We start from the raw sequence: 18298 nt of genomic DNA, 5'->3' as shown, positions 1-18298 counted from the left end.
CAGCCCCCTTTGGGCTTTGCTGGGGTGGCTGGTCTGCTGGTCCTGGTGTGGGGTGAGAAATCCCCGCACCCCACGCACCACCCGTCACGGCGACACGGCCGAACCTGTCCCTGGGGCGTGGGCAGCCCCGCTCGACACCCGTGTGCCCACGCCGCCTCGACTGGGCCGGCGTGTTCTGCTGCTGCCTGGGCCACCGGCTCCAGACACCCCAGCGCTGCCACTGCGCTTCCCCACGGGCGGCTGGGCAGGCTCGGCAGGGGCTGGCGAGCCAAACCGGGCTGCTCCCGTGAGACCTTGAACCGCTGCGCCACAGCTGGGACCTTGTGCAAACTCACCAGGCTGAAAAAGCAGCCACCCTCCCACACCCCGCGTTTTCAATCTGACGGCGCCTCGGAAAAAGATTTGCTTGGGGGAGCTCTGGGTGTCAGAGCTGGCCACCTGTGTCTGGACGTGGTTTTTAGGCTGTGTCTGTGGGGCACGGTGCAGCCATGGTCCCCCTGGCTTTGAGTACGGAGCAAAAGGGTGTTTATATAAAGAGTTTTAAAAGTACGCTGGCAGAAGGGAAGGAACCTATTGCAAAACAGCTCTGAAAACCTTTTCCTCCGTGCACTAGGCTTTGGGGCACAAGCCAGGGCAGTGGCAGGAGGACGTGCTGTCAGCATCGGGGGGGCACACCGCAACAAACCCCGATTCAGCGTCCCCAGCCCCGTTGTGTAACACAGACAGATCCTCTTTGTCTCCCTTTTTTTTTTTTCTTTCTTCCTTTTGAGCCCACTTTTTGCTCCAGCCAAAATCTCTGCCTAGCTTTTTCAGCTCCATCTTCCACTGTGCCAGCTGCCCTTTTTCACGCTTTCCCGTGGCTTCCCATCCCTCTGCAAGTGTCTGGCTGGGATGGAGGACATCTCCCCTTCCCAGTGGCACCTTTAGCTGTGGACTTGCAGATGGCAATCCCGTGTCCCGACCTGGGTACACTGGCAGTGGCTGTCACAATGGCACCTGCTCCAGCTGACCTAAGCCTGCGTGGATTAACCCCCCCGGGAGGCTCAGGGGATAAGCTGGGTGCTGAGCCACCAGGCGCTAAGTAGGGTGCACAGCCCCAGGTCAATCCATCCCTTCCTTAGGACCCACTTGTTTGGGTGTGAAAGGAGTCAGTGGCAGTTCCTGGGGGATTTGTGAAGATGTTCTGAGGGGTGCAGGGTTTGTCCTTGCTGCATCCCTGGTTCTGTGGAGGAGGTAGTGATGTCAGAACCATGGGAATTTTTGAGTGGGTGTGGGAAGACTGGGGCAAAGATAAGTGGTGTGTAGCTGGGAGTTTCTGTCTCATTTCCCCCACACCAGCAGGGGAGTCTCAGCTCTGTTTTTGGGGGTCAGCAGGGCATCACCGTGCTGAGGGTGGGGCAGAAGGATATTGCCAGATGTTCCAGTTTGGCAGCTCTTTCTGGGGAAAGGCAGGAAAAATCCCTACCCTTTCCTAAAAGGCTTTGGAGGGCTGAAGTGACACGTCCAGGCATGCAAGGACAGGCCAGGGCTGGGAAAGCAGCCTTGGTGGGGAAGATCACAGCTCATGTCTTCTCCACTAGGCCAACCTTTTTATTTAAATCCCCTCCCTGTCCCAGCTATCCTTACAACCTGCTTTCCTGGTTCATCACGCCACCAGCTCCAGCACCACCAAAAGCTGATGCTACACAGATCCAGAGCTGCACATCGATCCCCACATCATCCTTGGCAGCACAGCAAAACAGCCCAATCCAGCAGGGCACCCAGCCCCCCATCACACCCATGACCCCACATCATCCACCAGCACCTCTTCCTGGCGGGCTGCCCTGGCCAGGCAGTGTCCCACCGCCACCAGCACCTTCCCCAGGCGCCGGTCCAGTGCCCGCAGGTGGGGCTCAGCCAGGACAGGGGCCAGTGGATCCGCGGCCAGCGCCTCACGCAGCACATCACTCAGGCGGTAGGGCTGGGTGGCCAGCAGCTGCAGCCGCAGGTAAGTCGACTTCTTGATGCTGCCAGAGATGAGGAGGGAGAGCTTTCAGTAGGAGGAGCCTCTCCCCAACAGCAGACCGGGGTGGGCGGCAGCCCCTCACCTGCAGCACTGCTGGAGAGGGGCCAGGATGGACGGTTCATCCCGTGAGTGTGTGCCAAAGCTGGGGGTGGGGAGAAGCCCATAAGGATGTGTCAGGGTGGCATTTCAGCAAGACTGGAGGTCTCCCCCCACCCCTTTGCTCCCCCTACTCCCCAACTTTACCCACGACCATTGTCCAGGTGGAGCAGGAAAGTGTCATTCCCAAATTTCTCAAAGGTCTCGTAGTGATGCCGGTCCATGTTGCCTGTGGTGGGCCAAAAAATTTGCCATCAGGTAGTGGGCTGGGAGATGGGAGCAGAGACATGGAGCAGTCTCCTGGTGTGAGACTGAAACCCAGAGCCTAGGGAAAAGGTTTGGAGACATCTTTAAGGTGTCCATCTGGTGGCCATGGTCGTGCAGGGGAACTGAGCTGAGACCCCATGGCCTCCAGGCCCCTTCTCATCCCAGCAGCCCCACACAAGGACAACAGTGGTAAATGGAGCAGAAGTAATGGCAAAGGCATGGCTGGGTGGTCAGGAATGAAGAGATGGGAAACTCTCCCAGTCAGATGCTGGTGAGGGGACAGTGTAGGGAGGAAGAAGTGGCTCAGAGACAGGAGAGGAAGCAAGAGCCCTGTGCAGCATCATCTCCACCTCTGGCTCTGCAGGGGCTCATATGAGAGTGTGCTGGAAGGTGCTTCCCATGTCCAGGGTATTCACCTGGGGTCTCCCTGAAATCTCTACGGCTTCTGCCTGGGAAATGCCCTGGTGGCACAGCCCTGTGCTCTCGTTGTGGGTAAGACTGCAGCCTGAACAGAGGTTTGGCCAACAAACCTCACAGGGCGCAGTACCACGGGACACAGAGCCATTAGGGCCTCCTGGTCCTGAGGGACGTCCACAGCCCCTAGCACAGGCACAGAGGGGCTCACCCATGAGGAAGTCGAGGATTGTCATGTCGATGAGGTCGAGGAGGCGATGGCCCCTGTCATAGGGTGGTGTCTCTCGCACCTGAGCGCAGTAGTTGGGATTCAGCTCCCACCTGGTGGCAGAGGCCAGGGAGGGGAATGGGGCCATGAGAGGTCTGTGGAGAAACCCCATCCCATCCCATCCCATCCCATCCCATCCCATCCCATCCCATCCCATCCCATCCCATCCCATCCCATCCCATCCCATCCCATCCCATCCCATCCCATGGCTCTGCTGGCCCATGTCCCCACACCCCCCATGCCCCATCTCACTCAGCCTTCTTGCTCTTGTGGTAGGAGCGGCGCCAGGGGCTGCGCCAGGAGCGGCGCTTGGCCAGAGTCTTGTCAGGGAGCAGGGCAGCCATGGAGCCCTCCAGCTGGTCCGGCTTGCCACAGAGGGCGTGCTCAGTGGAGCAGTAGTAGGAGCACTCCCCGTAGAAGCAGACGTTACCCGCTGGCCATGGGGACAAAGCAAAGGTTGACAAAGAGAAGGCACTGAGCTTGCGACCCCCAGGTAGAGTGGTCCAGCAAGCAGCCAGGGGAGGATGCTCCATGCACTCTGGCCATGTGCCACCAGCAAAGCAATGGCAAGGGAGGTTGTGAGGAGCAAAAGCCTGTGGCAGGGTACCCATGGGAGCTGGAACAGTCCCCAGCGGGATAGTTTGTCTGAGTGTGGGGGAAGCCAGGGCAGCAGCAGCCAGCTCCAGGTGAGCTCCATCCAGGTGGCCACAGGAGAGGACAGAGAGTATGAAAGCTCACCTGGGGAGATGAAGAAAGTCTTGACCAGTTTCTTGTCTGTGGTGATATCCCAAATTTCCTTTGTTATGTTGACCAAACGGCCAGAAACTGGGGGGATTCGCCGGAAATCCAGGATCCTGAAACACAGAACTTGGAATAATTTCTTACTGAACTCATCTGGTTTAATAACAGTGAGTTATTAAAACTGACAGGAGACGCAGGTATCCCTCACAGAAGGGAGCGAGAGGTGGGATGAAGGAGCAGTTTCTCTGGTGCTTTGCCAGTATGGGAGAGCAGGGTTGGATGCAAAGCTTGTGCTCACCTGTCCAGGTGGAAGGCTGCAATCTCTGCATTGTGCCGCTCAAAGTCTGAGAAGTAGAAGAAATCAATGGGAGTCTCCTGGTCCCGGGTCTGCCTGGAAGGAGAGGGGATGGTGGGGGCAGTCATTGTGGATGGGGTCACTCCAAGCAATGGGATCAGTTCCAAACCACCACCTTGTGTTCCCTGCTGACACTGGAGACCCAGCCAGACCCAGTATTCTCCAGTCACTTCCTGGTGGGTAGGTGGCTCCAAGCCCCCTATCCAGGCTCCCATGCAACCCCTGCCTCCAACTCAAAGGTGGGGAAGCCTCATGGACTGAAGGTTCCTGGATGGTCCTCATGGACCACCTTCTTCTTTCCACCACTGGAGGTCACTACCCCATCACAAGCCGCATCCAGTTTGCAGCAAACACCACCAGGGAAGGCTAGGGGAAAGGGACCGCTCTGCTCGCCTCAGTTTTGAGATGGAGGTGCTGAAGCAAGGCAGCACATGAAACATTTCTCCATTTCTCCCTCCATGGTCCCCTCTGGCCGCTCCTGGCTACCTAACAGGCCTGTGTGGGTGAGGTATATGGTTTCCTGGGCTCTACTCACTTCATGGGCTTGAAGAGGGCCTGCCCATAGTTTGGGAATGTCATGATGAGCTTGAGCTGAGTCCCGCCGGACTTCTGGACTGAAAGGAGGTACATGGGGATGAGAGAGGCAGGCAGCAGGCAGTAGGGCAGGGGTGTGGACAGGGGTGCGGGCAGGGCGGTGGTACCCGAGCTGACGATCCTTTGCGTGGCCAAATCCCGGAGGAGCGTGGGCAACAAGGGGTCCCGGCGGGGGTACAGCTCATAGCGGTTGATGCCGATGTGGAATTTGAGCCAGGTGGGATAGGTGTCATAGGCCGTCTTCCCTGTCGGGAGGAGCGTCTCGGCTTTACTGCTGCTGACCCTGCAGCCCAACAGCCACCACCACCCCAACAACAATGACAGCTTTTAGTTGGGACAGGATGAGTCCCGTATCCCCAGACCTTCCTGGGAGACAGTGCATGGAGGGTGAGGTGGGGAGAAAGCCCAGAGCAAGCCCTGGATGGGTTCCAGGTTTCATGGTGGTGGAACCCCCTGCCCCATGCCTCCCTGGGGCTCTTGGCACCTGGCAGATCCCACCCAGTCGGTGGCCAGGGACACCAGCATGGCTGGATGGGACACAAGGTCTTCCCTCCATCCCCCATGGAAAATCCCGGGTTGATCCTGCCTCTCTTATCCGTGCATTTATTTCCCTGCTGGAACAGATCATCTCATTGTTTTTCCCTAAGGGATTGGCTCCCGGGAGTACAGTCTGCTACACCCCTCCATGTGCTTACTGGGGACACACACGTGAACACAGAACAAGGGCGGAAAAGCATGGGCCTCCAGCCATCCCCAGCACTCACCTGAACTCCCATCCTCAGCAACCCATTCCCCTTGGGTGGGTTTCCCCAGGGGGATAAGTTTGGGCTAGCGCTATCCCTGTCTCTGTGCATCCTGCAAATTTGCAGTCTGCTGGCATTCAAGGGAGCCCCTGGGGGTATCTGCCCCACCTCTGTGCTAGCACACATTGGCACTGTAATGGGACAGTTGGCCCAGGGCACCTATAACCCAAATCCATGTCTCTCTAGGAAAACACAGACTATGCCTTGATTTCATCAAACCAGACCCAAGGCTACCCATAGGTGGTCCCCAGAGACAAGGCAAATGCTCATTTGTGGAAACCAGCTCTTAAGCCAGCTTTTATTCTCTCCCAGTTCTAGCAGGCACCACTTTTGGAAGGTGTGCTTTCCATAAGGAAGCTGCTATTTATTACAATGCAAAAGCTTTTAATATATCCCCTTCTAATTAGAGGTTAGTAGTCCAAAGATAAAAATAGACAGCCATCAGCAGTGAGCTCACCATACGGCTGAGCCTAAAGAGGTCAGGCAATATCCTGCAAAATGCAGGACAGGAATGGTATCATGGTTAGAGGTAACCTACATTGCAGGCTTTGCATCTCCAACATACTGAGAGAGGGGGATAAAACTGGTTAGAAATCTGGAGCAGGGACTTCCTCATGTACACAGAGAGACACTAAGGGCTAGTCTGCACTGGAGAAGGGAAGGAGCGGGGAAGATCACTGAATAGAGATCCATAGTACAGTGAATAATTCAAGAGTCTTCTTTAGCTTTGCTGTGTGCTACAAGCTTATGGGTAACAGCCCAAAAATTCAGCGTTAGGAGAGGATTTGAGATACGAGAAGAGCATGCTTAGCAATGGGGGCCCCTCTGGGGTAGGATGCTGATCACAGAAGGAAACTACATGTTTGCTCCCTGCTGCTTGTCCCCTCAAACCCCTCAATTCCCCCAAATGCAAGCTAGGGTTGAGCTTGCTCCTCACCATTCGTCACTCCCGCTGCTGCGCAGGCTGAACTTCTCCTTGGGGTTGATGATGAATAACTTGTCTTTCTCTGTCACCTTTGGGACTGGGATGTTGTAAAGAGGATGCTCGAAGAGTGCTGCCAGCTTTGATCCCTTCGTCCACCCTGCATTCCCCTCTTTGTGTTGCTGTTGGACCCCTGGCTCTCCAGCCCTGAAGCGCAGCCCCGCTCTCTGTGGCTGGGAACTCTTCTCCAAGGAGCCGTTGCTTCCACTGAAATCCTGAAGGATTCGCAGGCTCAGCTTTTTGAGGCCAGAGTTGCCTGGTGGGACACCCATAGCTTTTGATGCTTTCATATCGTGGCTGCAGGGCCTGTGGGCCGTAGGGAGAGCAAAATCCACCACCAGGTGCGCGAGAAGGGCCAAGAGCAGCAGAAGGAGAAGGCTGATTTTAAATTTCCTCTGGAAAAGTGTTTGCAGCCAGCACCGCATCCTTCCTCGCACAAGACACTCAGCAAGGGGTGGGCGCCCACACAGGGTTAAAAATGTTGGTGTGGCTGCAGCCTCTGTGCAAGAATAGGAGAGAGGTTTCCTGGATTTAGAGCATCGCAGCAAAAGAGCAACTGGTGCAAGGGCAGAGTGGCAAGAAAGATCTTTCACCACGGCACCTCACAGTGTGACACCACCAGGATGGGACAGGAGGTTGTGGTGGGGTTTATCAGCACTGATAAGGGTCAAGCTGGCACTGCCAAGGTTAGAGTGAATGGGGCAAGTGCCAAATCAATAGCTGCAAGGCTGGCTCAGGGACAGCAATGGCTGCAGATGACTCCCCACTGTCCTGCCTCTCTGTGCTCTCACCTGCACAGTGCTGCAGAACATTTCCTTGAATACAGGGCATTAAAATGGTTCTGCTCATGTGCAGCAGACACTCTGCCAAAGCACCACATTCATCATAGCTGCATTTTCAGAATCCAGAAGAATTTTTTTCCCAGTGTTCGGCCATATCAATTTTATCACCCTCCCTCATCTATTGAAAATCAGTTGCTCTAGAGCCTTCTCTCAAAAACCACTCAAACTGCATAAAACAAAGGGGATGTGAGTATTGACATCGCTGTGAGGGGAAATGCCGGGCAGGCAGTGTAAAGAAGCGCTACCAGGCAAGTGAGTTCCAGGGACAGGGATGTTCCCAGGGCCTCTAAATCAGGTATGGGAGAAAGGCAGGCAGGAGCGGGGATACTGCCTTGGGCAGCAGCACAGAGTGGGCAGTGGGATCCACCAGGTGCCGGGGAGGACTGTCAACTTGTGGAAGGGAAGAGCATTTCTTTTTACAACAAATTCACTTTTTCAGTGACACCCAGCAACACAGAGCTGGGATGTGTGCACAAAAATAATTCATGTAGGGTTGAAGCTTTGTATTTGATGAGGGACAGAGAAGCACAGGACCACCTGCAATAAGTCTGGGGGCTGGAGTACAGTCTGGCACAATGTTTTTTTTCCCACTGATCTTCCAAGGGATGCAGAAGGCATGTGAAATCCCATACATCATGTAGCCCTTCCTTGTCGCGTGATGCGCCAGCAGCCAGCTTGGAAATGCTCACTCCCAGCCAGGGAGGGTATGACCATCAGTGGCAGGAGGGGATATCCAGCAGACCCCCTCCTCTGCTCCGTCCTGCGCGGCTCCTCCCGCGCGTGTCGCGGTCCCGCGCAGGCGGCGCGCTGGGAACGCGGCGTCCCCGCTGTTCTTGGCTCGCGTGTCCCACGGCGCCGCAGTTGCCTGGAAACCGCCTCCGGCTGACACCATCCCCGCCCCAGATCCAGCCAGCCCCGCGTTCCCTTCTGCTGGAAAATGGCCGAGGAGAGCCGGGGCAAGCGAGGAGGAGGAGAGCTTTGCAGCCCGGCTGGCGAGCTCGAAGCCCCGCAGAAGGAGCTGGCGGAAGAGAGCAGATGGCTTCCCTGGGTGGGGGAACACAGCGTCTTGCTCCGGGAAGTTTGCTGAATTCAGTCCGGACACACGTTTCAGACAGAAGGCCCCTAGGAGGGGCTGTAGCTGGAACATGGGATCATTAGGTCATGGCTCAGAGAAACAACAACCAACCAAAACACCAACTCCGTGTACTAACTGACCGCAGCAAAGGAGCTGGGCTCGGCTCCCAGAGCAGGGACACGAATTTCATTATTCAGAGCCAACCCTGAAGAGAGGGAGACCTTCTCCTCTTTCCAGTGCCCCAAACGACTGGGGGCTGGAGGGGATAGAAACCTCCTTCTCACGTCCTGGAGTCAGATGGGCAGAGGGACCGTATGGGCTGAAGCCACCCTACTGACTGCTAGTCCCATTCCCAGATAATGAACCTTGCAATCCTGCCTTCTCACCCTGATTTAGCATCCCATTGGAAAGCAAAGGCAGGGAGCTTAGGTGAGGCATTTGCCACCCTTAGCACTTCAATGCCGGCATTAAATATTAACCAAAAGATTTTTCAGCGAGTCAGACATGAGCCTGCAGCAACAGAGAAGAGCTGCAGACCTTCAAAGTCTGCCCTGATCACCTGACAAGCACTTCGATGTACCTTGTTGCCATGACATCATCATAGAGACGTGGTTGAATTTGCACCTCTTTCTTCTCATCTCCCCCCTCCAGCTCTTCCTCCATCTTCCCAGCAGGTTCGAGTCACCCTTGGGGCGGAGGAGGAGCCCTACATCCGAGGACATTTTCATTGCTGGCTCCAAATCATCGGCAGCTGATAATGATGTTCCCATCTCCCCTCAGCAGGGAGGGATGAAGTCGTGAGGCACAGCCTCTGAGCTACTATCGTAGCTTTAGGGGATGGATGGATAGAAAGAGCCATTTTGGCTGCCACCCATCCATCACCCTGCGTTTGTCATCTCATTTTCTACATCTGACTCAGCCTGATGCTTTGATGGGTAATGGCAGCAATACGCAGGGGGGGCAAGAAATGAGAGGGAAACAGAAAAGCAAGCAAACTGTTGCCAACTTTCCCAGCTTTCCACTGAAAATCCATAAGGAAAAATCCTCCAGCAACTGAGAGCAGTTTTATAGTAAGAAGTAGAGCGGCCTTAGAGGCTCCAAAGCCTTATAGAATCATAGTTGGGTTTGAAGGGACCTTTAGTCCCAGTCCCATGTCCTTGCAATAACCAGGGGTACCTTGAACTAGATTGTATTGCTCAGAGCCTCATCCAACCTATTCCTGAATGCTTCCAGGGGTGGGGCACCCACCACCTCTCTAGGCAACCTGTTCCAGTGTTTCACCACCCTCATTCTAAAAGACTTCTTCCCTTCCCTATATCCAATCTAGAACAAACACCTTTTACTTTAAAACCTCTAACCCTTGTCCTATTGCAACAGGCCCTGCCAAAAATTCACTCTCCAGCTTTCCTGTTGACACCCTTTAGGTACTGGTATAAGGTCTCTCCAGAGCCTTCCCTTCTCCAGGCTGAACAACTCCAACCCTCTTAAGCCTGTCTTCATAGCAGAGGTGCTTCAGCCCTCTGATCATCTTCGTGACCTCCTCTGAACTGGATCCAGCAGGTTGATCAGCCACTGAGGGGTCTCTTATGGGAAAACAGGATAAGGGACCATCTCTGATCCATAAACCTTACTCCTCTGAAAATTACAGGTATGCCCAAAGATGTTCCAGCTCCACAGCAAAAGGAGGGTGAAAGTCTATTTTCTAACACACGGGGGCCAGCAACGCGTGGCTCAACTTGCAACAGGCAGGACAACTGATCTGATTGAACACTTGCCTCAGTGCAGGAGCTTTGACACACAGCCACCTTTTTGGAGGCTGAGACTTGTGCTTTCAGGTACAATGCCAACAACGGGAATGCAAACCAGCTAACAAGGGTTTGCCTCCTCATAACTCCCTGCAGGAAAGCTGTTACCCTTGTGACTAAAAAGAGCCTGCCACTCACCCGTGAGCCACCTTGCACTTACCTGGTGAAAATGGCACTGTGGGAGCTGACTTGCTGCACATTCACACCTAGTTCACCTTAACCTGTTTGCACACTCAGGCTCTGAGAAGGCTGGGGAGCACTCACCCTTCCCTTGTTGCCAATGCAGGTCATGGAGACATTAGCTTTGGTCAGCTGGTGGCCAAGAAGATAAACAGGCAGCAAGTCCAAGAGACTGTGTGCTGAGGTCAGCGGCTCTGTGTGGTCATCTGCAGGTCATCACGACCCTGCAGAGATGCCCATGACCAGCGTGCCTGTGCCTATGCACAGGGCAGTTAATTATTCATTAGTGTGAAAGAGGCACAATTAAAGTGACCGCGGGATGGCTGAAGGGATCATCCCACTCCAGCATGGGGCATTCCAAAGACTTTATCTCTTGCTCTGAATTAGAAGAGTTTAGAAAGTTGCAGACCAGGAAATAATCTTTTCCACCTGCCAGCTGTAGAAAGTGTTATCAATAGCACTGTCTTCACATAAAGGCAATCAGCTGGAGGGACACACAGCAGTCGCACAATGAGACAGCTCAGAGGATTTGGGGTCTTCTACACAGCACAATTTTGATTATGGGGCAGGAATCATGCTACCAACCTACCCTGGCCCAGCCGAGCACAGATGGTCCAAATTTGAAATAATTCTTAGTTGTCTTCATATTACTCCAATTCCTGGCTGCCTGACACAATGAAATTGAGAAAGGACATCCCTAGCATAACACTTGAGGTTCAGAAAAAGGAACAAAAGGAAATTTTTTGATCAGATTGATCCACCACAGGCATTAATGCAGAAAGATCCTTCAGACTTAACTATGGACTAGAGATGTCTATAGCTGGCAACATTCTGAGAGGAAATCTGAAAATTAAGGAGGCTACAAATATGAGACTGCAATGGTCAAAGTTGAGGCACACTGGTGAGGCAGCAGACACAGTTACATTCCCTTGCTGCTACTGCTTAGGCAGCTGCCTGGACAGAGTGGTGTGGCCAGCAGCACCACGGGCCTGGCAACCCTCCTCACCATTGTGGCTTGCATTGGTAAAAGAAACTGAACAGGGAGGACAAGAGTCACACAGGAAACCTGCAGGATGGAGCTCTGTCACTGTCCTCTGCCTGTGCTACACCATGGCTTACTTATTTCCATGCTTCTTGGACTACTTTGCCTACACAAACACACGCAAAGACATTTTATGGAATTTTTATTGTAAAAGCACAGTTCCCCAGGTTTTATAAATAAACCATACGTGTAACACAGTTACGGTCATTCCATCCTCCAACACCAACAGCTATAAAAAATGAAACAGGCTAAAAGAACGCAAGTCCAGAACGACGTTAGGTTTCCGATGACCAAGTTATATTTCACATGGAGCCTTCTTCCTCTGTCAACCTCCAAACAAGATGCTGAAAGTACACAGCACTTGCAACACCCCCAAGAACTGACAGGGAGGCATTTGAGCCTTAAAAAGAGCTCTCACCCACTCCCCAGGCATCGTCAGCCGCCTGTGTTTTCATGCTGTCTCAGTGTGCTGTGGGTGAGAAAGGAGGGGGCAGTTTGCATAGCAACCTCCTACGCCCAGGCAGCTCAGCTGCTGTACCCTCCCAAAACAGCAGGGAAGGGCAATCTGGGACTGCTTCCCTGTGGCTCACACCTCCACAGACAGCCTGAAGGGAGACCCTTGGTGCTATCAGGTCTGCATAGACATCTCAGAAGGGAGGAAGAATGTATAAGCAGCATCCAGAGAGAGGAAAGACAGGTACTAGTCAGAGCCATGGTAGCAAAGAAAGCAGAGAAAAGAGGAAAACTATGTGGAATAAATGGAAGTTAAAAAAACATAGGGCTAGATGGCACCTTTTTGCTTTTACTTTTGCTTTCCCCTGCTAGGGGTGCTGTGCAGTGTGTTGTGAGACTACCTATTCTTCACTTCTCTCCTGCTCCAGCTCAAACACCAAGGAAAGAGCCACAGACAGATGAGAAATCCCACAAGGAAGGACAGGACAGTTTAGCAGGTTCATACACACACATGCACCAACCTTATGAATCCCACAGAACTGTTACGTCAGTATGAAAAAAAGAAATCTTGACATTTAAGTATTAAAAATAAAGCCCCACCTCCAGATCATACAAAACTTGTCAAGAGCAGGAAGAAATCACTTGTATTCAGCAAGTCTGGGACACGGCCAGGGGTCAGGAGCACTTCCAGACACACACGGCCAGGCTGCCACCAAAGAACATGTACAGCAGGTTCTTCACCTCGTGAGTGATCTCAAAGCCAAAACCTTCCCCAATCACCACGTGCCAGGAGGACCCAAACTTCTTGTCCATCGTCTCTTTGATCATCTTGGCAGCACTCTGGAGAACGTTAAGGAAGAGAGCATAAGGTGAGACAAAGCAACCAGGAAGGTTTTATGCAAATATCCCCCTAATCTTCTCCTCCCTTGAAGACTACTCAAGCCATAGGCAACAGGTATAGCAGCTGCACTGCAGGAATTGGAGCTCCCCAGAGGTAAACCCAAGGGTAGAACAGGTCTCAGCAGCCTGCAGCAGAGCAGCTAGGAAAAAATTAAAGAACTGCACCACTTTTGCTGCTCACACAGTCTGAAGCAAGAGTTCTGTTTTAGTTGCTGCTAGAGTTATGCTGGTTGTGGTGACCATGAGAGCAGATTCGTGTCACTAAGCTGCAGCTATTTTTACAGGAGTCCATTTTTTTCCTTCAGCTAATTACTGAAACACTGAAAGTAGGCTGACTTTTAAAAGGCTTACTGCTCCCAGATCACACCCTGCTTGATCCAAAAATAGGTGAGAAGAAGATTCTTCAGTGACAGGTGGTGCCCTGCCCATGAAGCAAGGTATGTTCTCCCTTGATTGTTGATCCTAAAGCCAAGAAGGAATACTTAACAGACTTTCATGCACTCATCTCCAAAACAAGAGACTCCATGCAGTTCTGAACCAAGCCTCCAAGGCACAGTGCAATTTATGTACAGAGTGGAAGTATGTCTCAGGAACGCAGGATAAGGCAAGTAGATAAGACTTGGGAGCCAGCATGACTGGCTAATCTCTGCAAAGTGCTATTACAGATCTTGGGGACCAAGAGAAGTGAATCTGAGATCTAGCCAAGCTCTTTTCCTCCTTCTACCCTAGCTCACTGCAGAGAGAGAGTAATAGGATGCCAGGACCTGACTCTGCTCTGCCCCATAGCCCAATCCCTGCTCCTGCAGGTTCCCTGAGCTGCAGTATCAGCAGGCTGTCCGTTCTGGGAGGCCGCTGGTACCTCATTGTTGGTGGCATGCTTCTCACACGCCGTGACGCACAGCTCCATGGTCTCCACACGCATCTCCTCCGGCATGTCCGAGTGCTGGAAAGGGCAAACAGACAAGACAACTGAGCAGAAAAATAAGAGCTGGACACAAGACAACAGTAAGTTGCTCTAACTTCTGCATTGGCTCTATCAGGAGCTTAGACAGGTAGTAAATATGAAAATTGCATTATGAGTGAACCATTCCTCTAGCCAATGAGGAATTCTTCTCTACATGAAAACTAGCACTGTGTAAGCACAGCTTAAAGGAGGAGATCAAGACATTTACCGGTCTTTCTGGTATAAGATAAAGGGAAAGCACACTAACACTGTTTCAACTACAGTCCTTAATTATTGCTATATGAGTAAAAAGAAGTCTGAATTACACAGCATTTTCTTCTGCTGCTGCTATCTGGCTGGCTAGCAAGATCTTTTGCTCCAGCTTCTCTAGGACAAAAAGCAAGCTGCATCTAAAACACAGGACAGGGCTCCAAAGGCAGTGTGCTCCCAATCTGTTTGATGGATCACATTGTCCCAGGCTTCCTCTGGCTGACATGAGGGACAGCAGTGCTATTGGATTTCCTCAGGAGAGTTCAAGGATAGAGAGAAAGCAGCAGTGAGAACCAGAATCTCTCCACAAGACCAGCAGTACACCTGTTTTCACAGTAGCTATTCAGCAGGAAAAGGACAGTAAGAATGAAGGCAGATTTTCATATCTCTGACACTGGTAAATGTGTTATCTATCCCCCTCCTTACCCTAATCAGAGGAAAACTGTGAAGCCTTTTATAATCAGCCTCGTCCTTTTTTTCCTCCTCAGTTTCTTCCATGGTCCTTCCACAGAGACTCCAGGAAGGGGCGGAGGGGCTCCCTGGAGTTCAGCAAAGAGCTGTAGCACAACCAGCTGAGAGAAACAGGGCTTTTTGTTCCTCTCCTCAGCAGGAGGAAACGCTTCTTGGCCTAGAGGACACTGCTTCAACAAAAACAAACACGGGTAAGAGACAGATGGCTTTCAATTTAAACTAAAGGCAAATGAAACTGTTACGAGAATGTCATGCTATCTCACTCACTTGACATTTCTTCAACACCACCTTCACACCCCAGTGAGAGTCTTAGCTCATAGACCATTAATGCAAACAAATTATTAAACCATATCTTGTTCCATAAGTGAGGAGAACAGCACTTCCCAGAAGCACCAGTGGAGCTTGAGGGAGAGCTGAGCCAAGGTACAGCTTTCAAGAGAGGACAAGAGAACAATATATCAGCTGCTACTACTCTTGATTAATTCCAAAAGGATTTTCCCAGGACACTATTATCTGCAAGAGTTTCAAACTGCACATGACAAGAGAAGGGTAGGAGTATTTTAGGCACAGAATCTGCGTACTTGTCTGGACGGAAATGTTTAACAGGAACATTTTGGTCTCGTTTGTGCACTTGCGCCTCAGATCCCTGAGCATTTGTCAGCTGGGGAGGGCCATATGGGAAAACTCTGGACGTGCCTCAGAGCCTCATTACCAGCCTGCCTCTAGCCGGGCACAGCACTGACTGAGATTCACGCATTGCACCGCGCTCCTCCCGCTGGTCCTTGCGCCCACAACAAAGCATCCTCCTCTCCTACCCAGGGGGAGCAAGGGTGAGCCCCTATTAAAAGAAAAACGAAACCACGGTGCCAGGCGACACACCAATCATTTATGCCACGTACAGAGAGCTATTGGCTAAGCACCGACTCAGACCACCAACCCTCACATGGAGTCGTGGGACCCACAGGCGGCCCAAACCACGACCTCCGCAGGACAGAACCCCCGCCTGGCCAGCGCCACCCCCGGGAACACTTCAATACCCATCTCCAGCCGGGGTGTGCCTGCGGCCACAGCCCGAGGGCGTGAGGCAGCGGAACGCTGCCCGCACACCCAAAGCAACCCCGCCACCCCGGTCCGCTGCCCTCGTCCCCGCGGAGGAAGAGCTCGGCCAGAGGCGCTGAGGAGCGGGACCGCGGAGCTGCGGACGCGGCCTCACCTGCGCGGCCGCCGCGGCCCAGCGCCGTTGCTAAGGAAGAGCCGCGCTTGTCATAGCAACCGGCGCTGGAAGTCCCGCCCCCTCGGCGCCCATTGGACGGGGCGCGCCGCCCGGCGCACCTGATTGGCTGGCTGCCGGCCGGCCGGCGCGCGGGGCCTTGCGGCGCTGGCGGCGGTGGGGTGGCTGCGGAGCGCCTGTGCTGTGCCGCCCCCCTGCCCCCAACCTGGCGTCTGGCGGCTTAATATTTTTCTGACTTATCACCCCTTAGAGGCCTAGTTCTAGTTAATTTTTTTAAATTTTAAACAAGGGTAAATATAAAAACAAGTCGCGATTTGGGGCAATTTTGTTTTTTTTTAATCACAGAATCAGGTTAGGAAAGACTTCTGAGACTATGGAGTCCAGCATGTCAACCACACCATGGCACTGAGTGCCACGTCCAGTCTTTCCTTAAACACCTCCAGGGATGGTGACCCCACCACCTCCCTGGGCAGCCCATCCCAGTGTCTAATCGCTTACTGTGAAAAAATTGGTGCTAATGTCCAACCTGAATCTCCCCGGTGCAGCTTGTGACTATGTCCTGTTGTCCTGCCTCGTTGCTCGGAAGAAGTTGAACCCCACCTGGTTACAGCCTCCTTTCAGGGAACTGGAGAGTGATCAGGTCACCCCTGAGCCTCCTCTCCAGGCAGAGCAACCCCAGCTCCCTCAGCTGCTCCTCACGGAATTTGTGCTCCAGACCCTTTGCCAGCTCCATTGCCCCTCTCTGGACATGTCCCAGCACCTCAATGTCCTTCCTGAACTGGGGGTTCCAGAACAGGACACAGTTCTCATTGTGTGGGAGAGGCAACAGCTCATGTTTGCATGTCAACAGGAATGTAAAGAAAGTGATGCTGTGGGGATGAATCATGAGTTTGCAAACAGCTCCTATAGCAGCAGCCTCCATCCCCACTGAGAAAATCGCCTCCCTCCCGCCCTCCATAGCTTTGTGCTTGCAATGTCTATTTGTTTTGAGGTTTTTCTTGGCTCTGGGCTTGCTACAAAACCTCTGTTGTCTCTGCACCCTGCTAGCTAAACACCAATTTCCTCTAAACCAGGGCTTGAACAGTTTTCAAGGAGGTCTAGGGTTGTATTTGTCTGAGATTAACACGGGTGGAGAAGCAGCAAGCTCCAGGATAATACCAAGGGAAAGATTTCTGCCCAAAGCCCCAGCTGATGGGTGTGACCCCTGGTTTTCCATCGGTGGCCATCCTTGTCTTGCAGAGTGGCTCATGGGTCTGATTTTTCATGTGGACCTTCTGTCTGATCTGTGTTTGAAACATTCTTGTTGCTTGCTGCCTGCTGAAAGAAGAATTTGCTTTCCAGCTGTTTGAGAAGGAAAAGAGTGGGGGAGGAACAATCTGGGTGCTCTCCTGTCCCTGCCAGCTCAGGAGTCCTCTTCCCTCACTGTAGCACCAAGCTGTGCCCTATGATCACAGGGAGAACACCTTGTTATCTCTTTCACAGGTTCAGCAGTGAATCCGACCTCCTGGCTGTCCTTTGCCTGACAGAGCAGTGCTGGAGCCTGGGAAGCTGCCTTTGGGCTTGGAAAGACAAAGCTGCAGTGATCATTCATCTTTTCCTTTTCTGTCACTGCTGGTGGTGACAAAAATGAAGCACTGCCTCCTGTGCCACTCGTTCTCCTACCATTCCTGCCTCCTGGGCTAATTCCTTCTCCTTCCTCTTTTGGACCTCTTGCAACAAAGCAGGCACAGAGCTAAAATTGTCAAGAGACAGATAAAAGCTGGGAGATCATCATTTTTTCTTTTCAGACAAGATAATTAGGAAGAGAATCTCTGCAAAGAAGAAGATCTTTCCATCATCATTACTTTATCTCCAGGCAGCTACTCTAATCTCTCTAGGGACATGGCTCTTTCAAGCACCGTATTCCTGCTGTGGTGGTGGTTTTTTTTGTTGTTGTTGTTTTTTTTTAATGCTTTAATCCCTGTGTAGTTCACCCACTTTTACTACCAAGCAGCAAGTGAGTGTGAGCTGGTGTGTTTGTGTGCATGTGCCTCCGTGCATGGGGCAGGGGGGGAGCACACTTATCTGTGTGATTCTGGGTTTAATTAAATGGGCTTTGGTTCAGATCAATGTGACCCCTGGAAGTGTTTCCCTTGTGAGGGCTTTTCATCAGTGGCTTCTAGGTGAGAAGCTAAAGGAAAATGGTCAAACAAAACTGCAGCTGGCCCGAAGATAGGAAGAAGAATGTTTTTGTGATCGTGGTGGGTGATACAGTGGGGCTGCAAGATAGAGATGCCTCCTGAGGAAGGAGAGCGTTCTGCTGGCCTGTCTCCGTCTACTGTGGCTTAACAAAATGTGAGCAGTTGGTTTCTGGACCCTCAAGTGCAGGGTTTCCACAAGCCAGTCAGAGCCTTGTTGAGCCAACAAAGGTTATGTGTACTGGTCCTTTTGCTGCTGGCTCTGATGGCACAGACAGCACCTCACCTGATCTTCAGTTTCCAATACCAGTGGACCAGGTTCCCTTCTGTAGGTGAAAGCAAGTCCAGAGCAAGGGCTCAATTCACCCCCGTGGATCTGCAGGG

General features: G+C 52.5%; 2 protein-coding genes across 3 annotated transcripts; both read right to left on the bottom strand.

Annotated features, from left to right (window-relative positions):
• Positions 1-1646: 1646 nt before the first annotated feature.
• On the bottom strand, positions 1647-6950 carry LOC116995587 (extracellular serine/threonine protein kinase FAM20C-like). The gene is made up of 10 exons (XM_033058439.1): positions 6481-6950; positions 4848-5023; positions 4682-4760; positions 4090-4182; positions 3789-3904; positions 3303-3483; positions 2994-3103; positions 2249-2330; positions 2088-2147; positions 1647-2006 (listed from the first exon to the last, which is right to left on the bottom strand). Exons 1-10 carry the CDS (start codon positions 6948-6950, stop codon positions 1772-1774), a joined length of 1602 nt encoding a protein of 533 aa, XP_032914330.1. The 3' UTR covers positions 1647-1771.
• A 4644-nt stretch (positions 6951-11594) lies between these two features.
• Positions 11595-15795, bottom strand: DNAL4 (dynein axonemal light chain 4). Of its 2 annotated transcripts, none has more exons than XM_033059093.1 (4): positions 15720-15795; positions 14462-14676; positions 13682-13765; positions 11595-12762 (listed from the first exon to the last, which is right to left on the bottom strand). In XM_033059093.1, exons 2-4 carry the CDS (start codon positions 14531-14533, stop codon positions 12598-12600), a joined length of 321 nt encoding a protein of 106 aa, XP_032914984.1. In that variant the 5' UTR covers positions 14534-14676; positions 15720-15795; the 3' UTR covers positions 11595-12597. The 2 variants fall into 2 exon arrangements, with proteins under 2 accessions (XP_032914984.1, XP_032914983.1); XM_033059092.1 differs by having other exon boundaries at positions 14462-14673; positions 15720-15786.
• Between the last annotated feature and the right edge of the window lie 2503 nt (positions 15796-18298).

The sequence above is a fragment of the Catharus ustulatus genome, chromosome 4 (assembly GCF_009819885.2).
Source record: "Catharus ustulatus isolate bCatUst1 chromosome 4, bCatUst1.pri.v2, whole genome shotgun sequence".
In the NCBI taxonomy this organism is placed as follows: Eukaryota; Metazoa; Chordata; class Aves; order Passeriformes; family Turdidae; genus Catharus; species Catharus ustulatus.
This window is presented reverse-complemented; position numbering and strand designations above follow the sequence as displayed.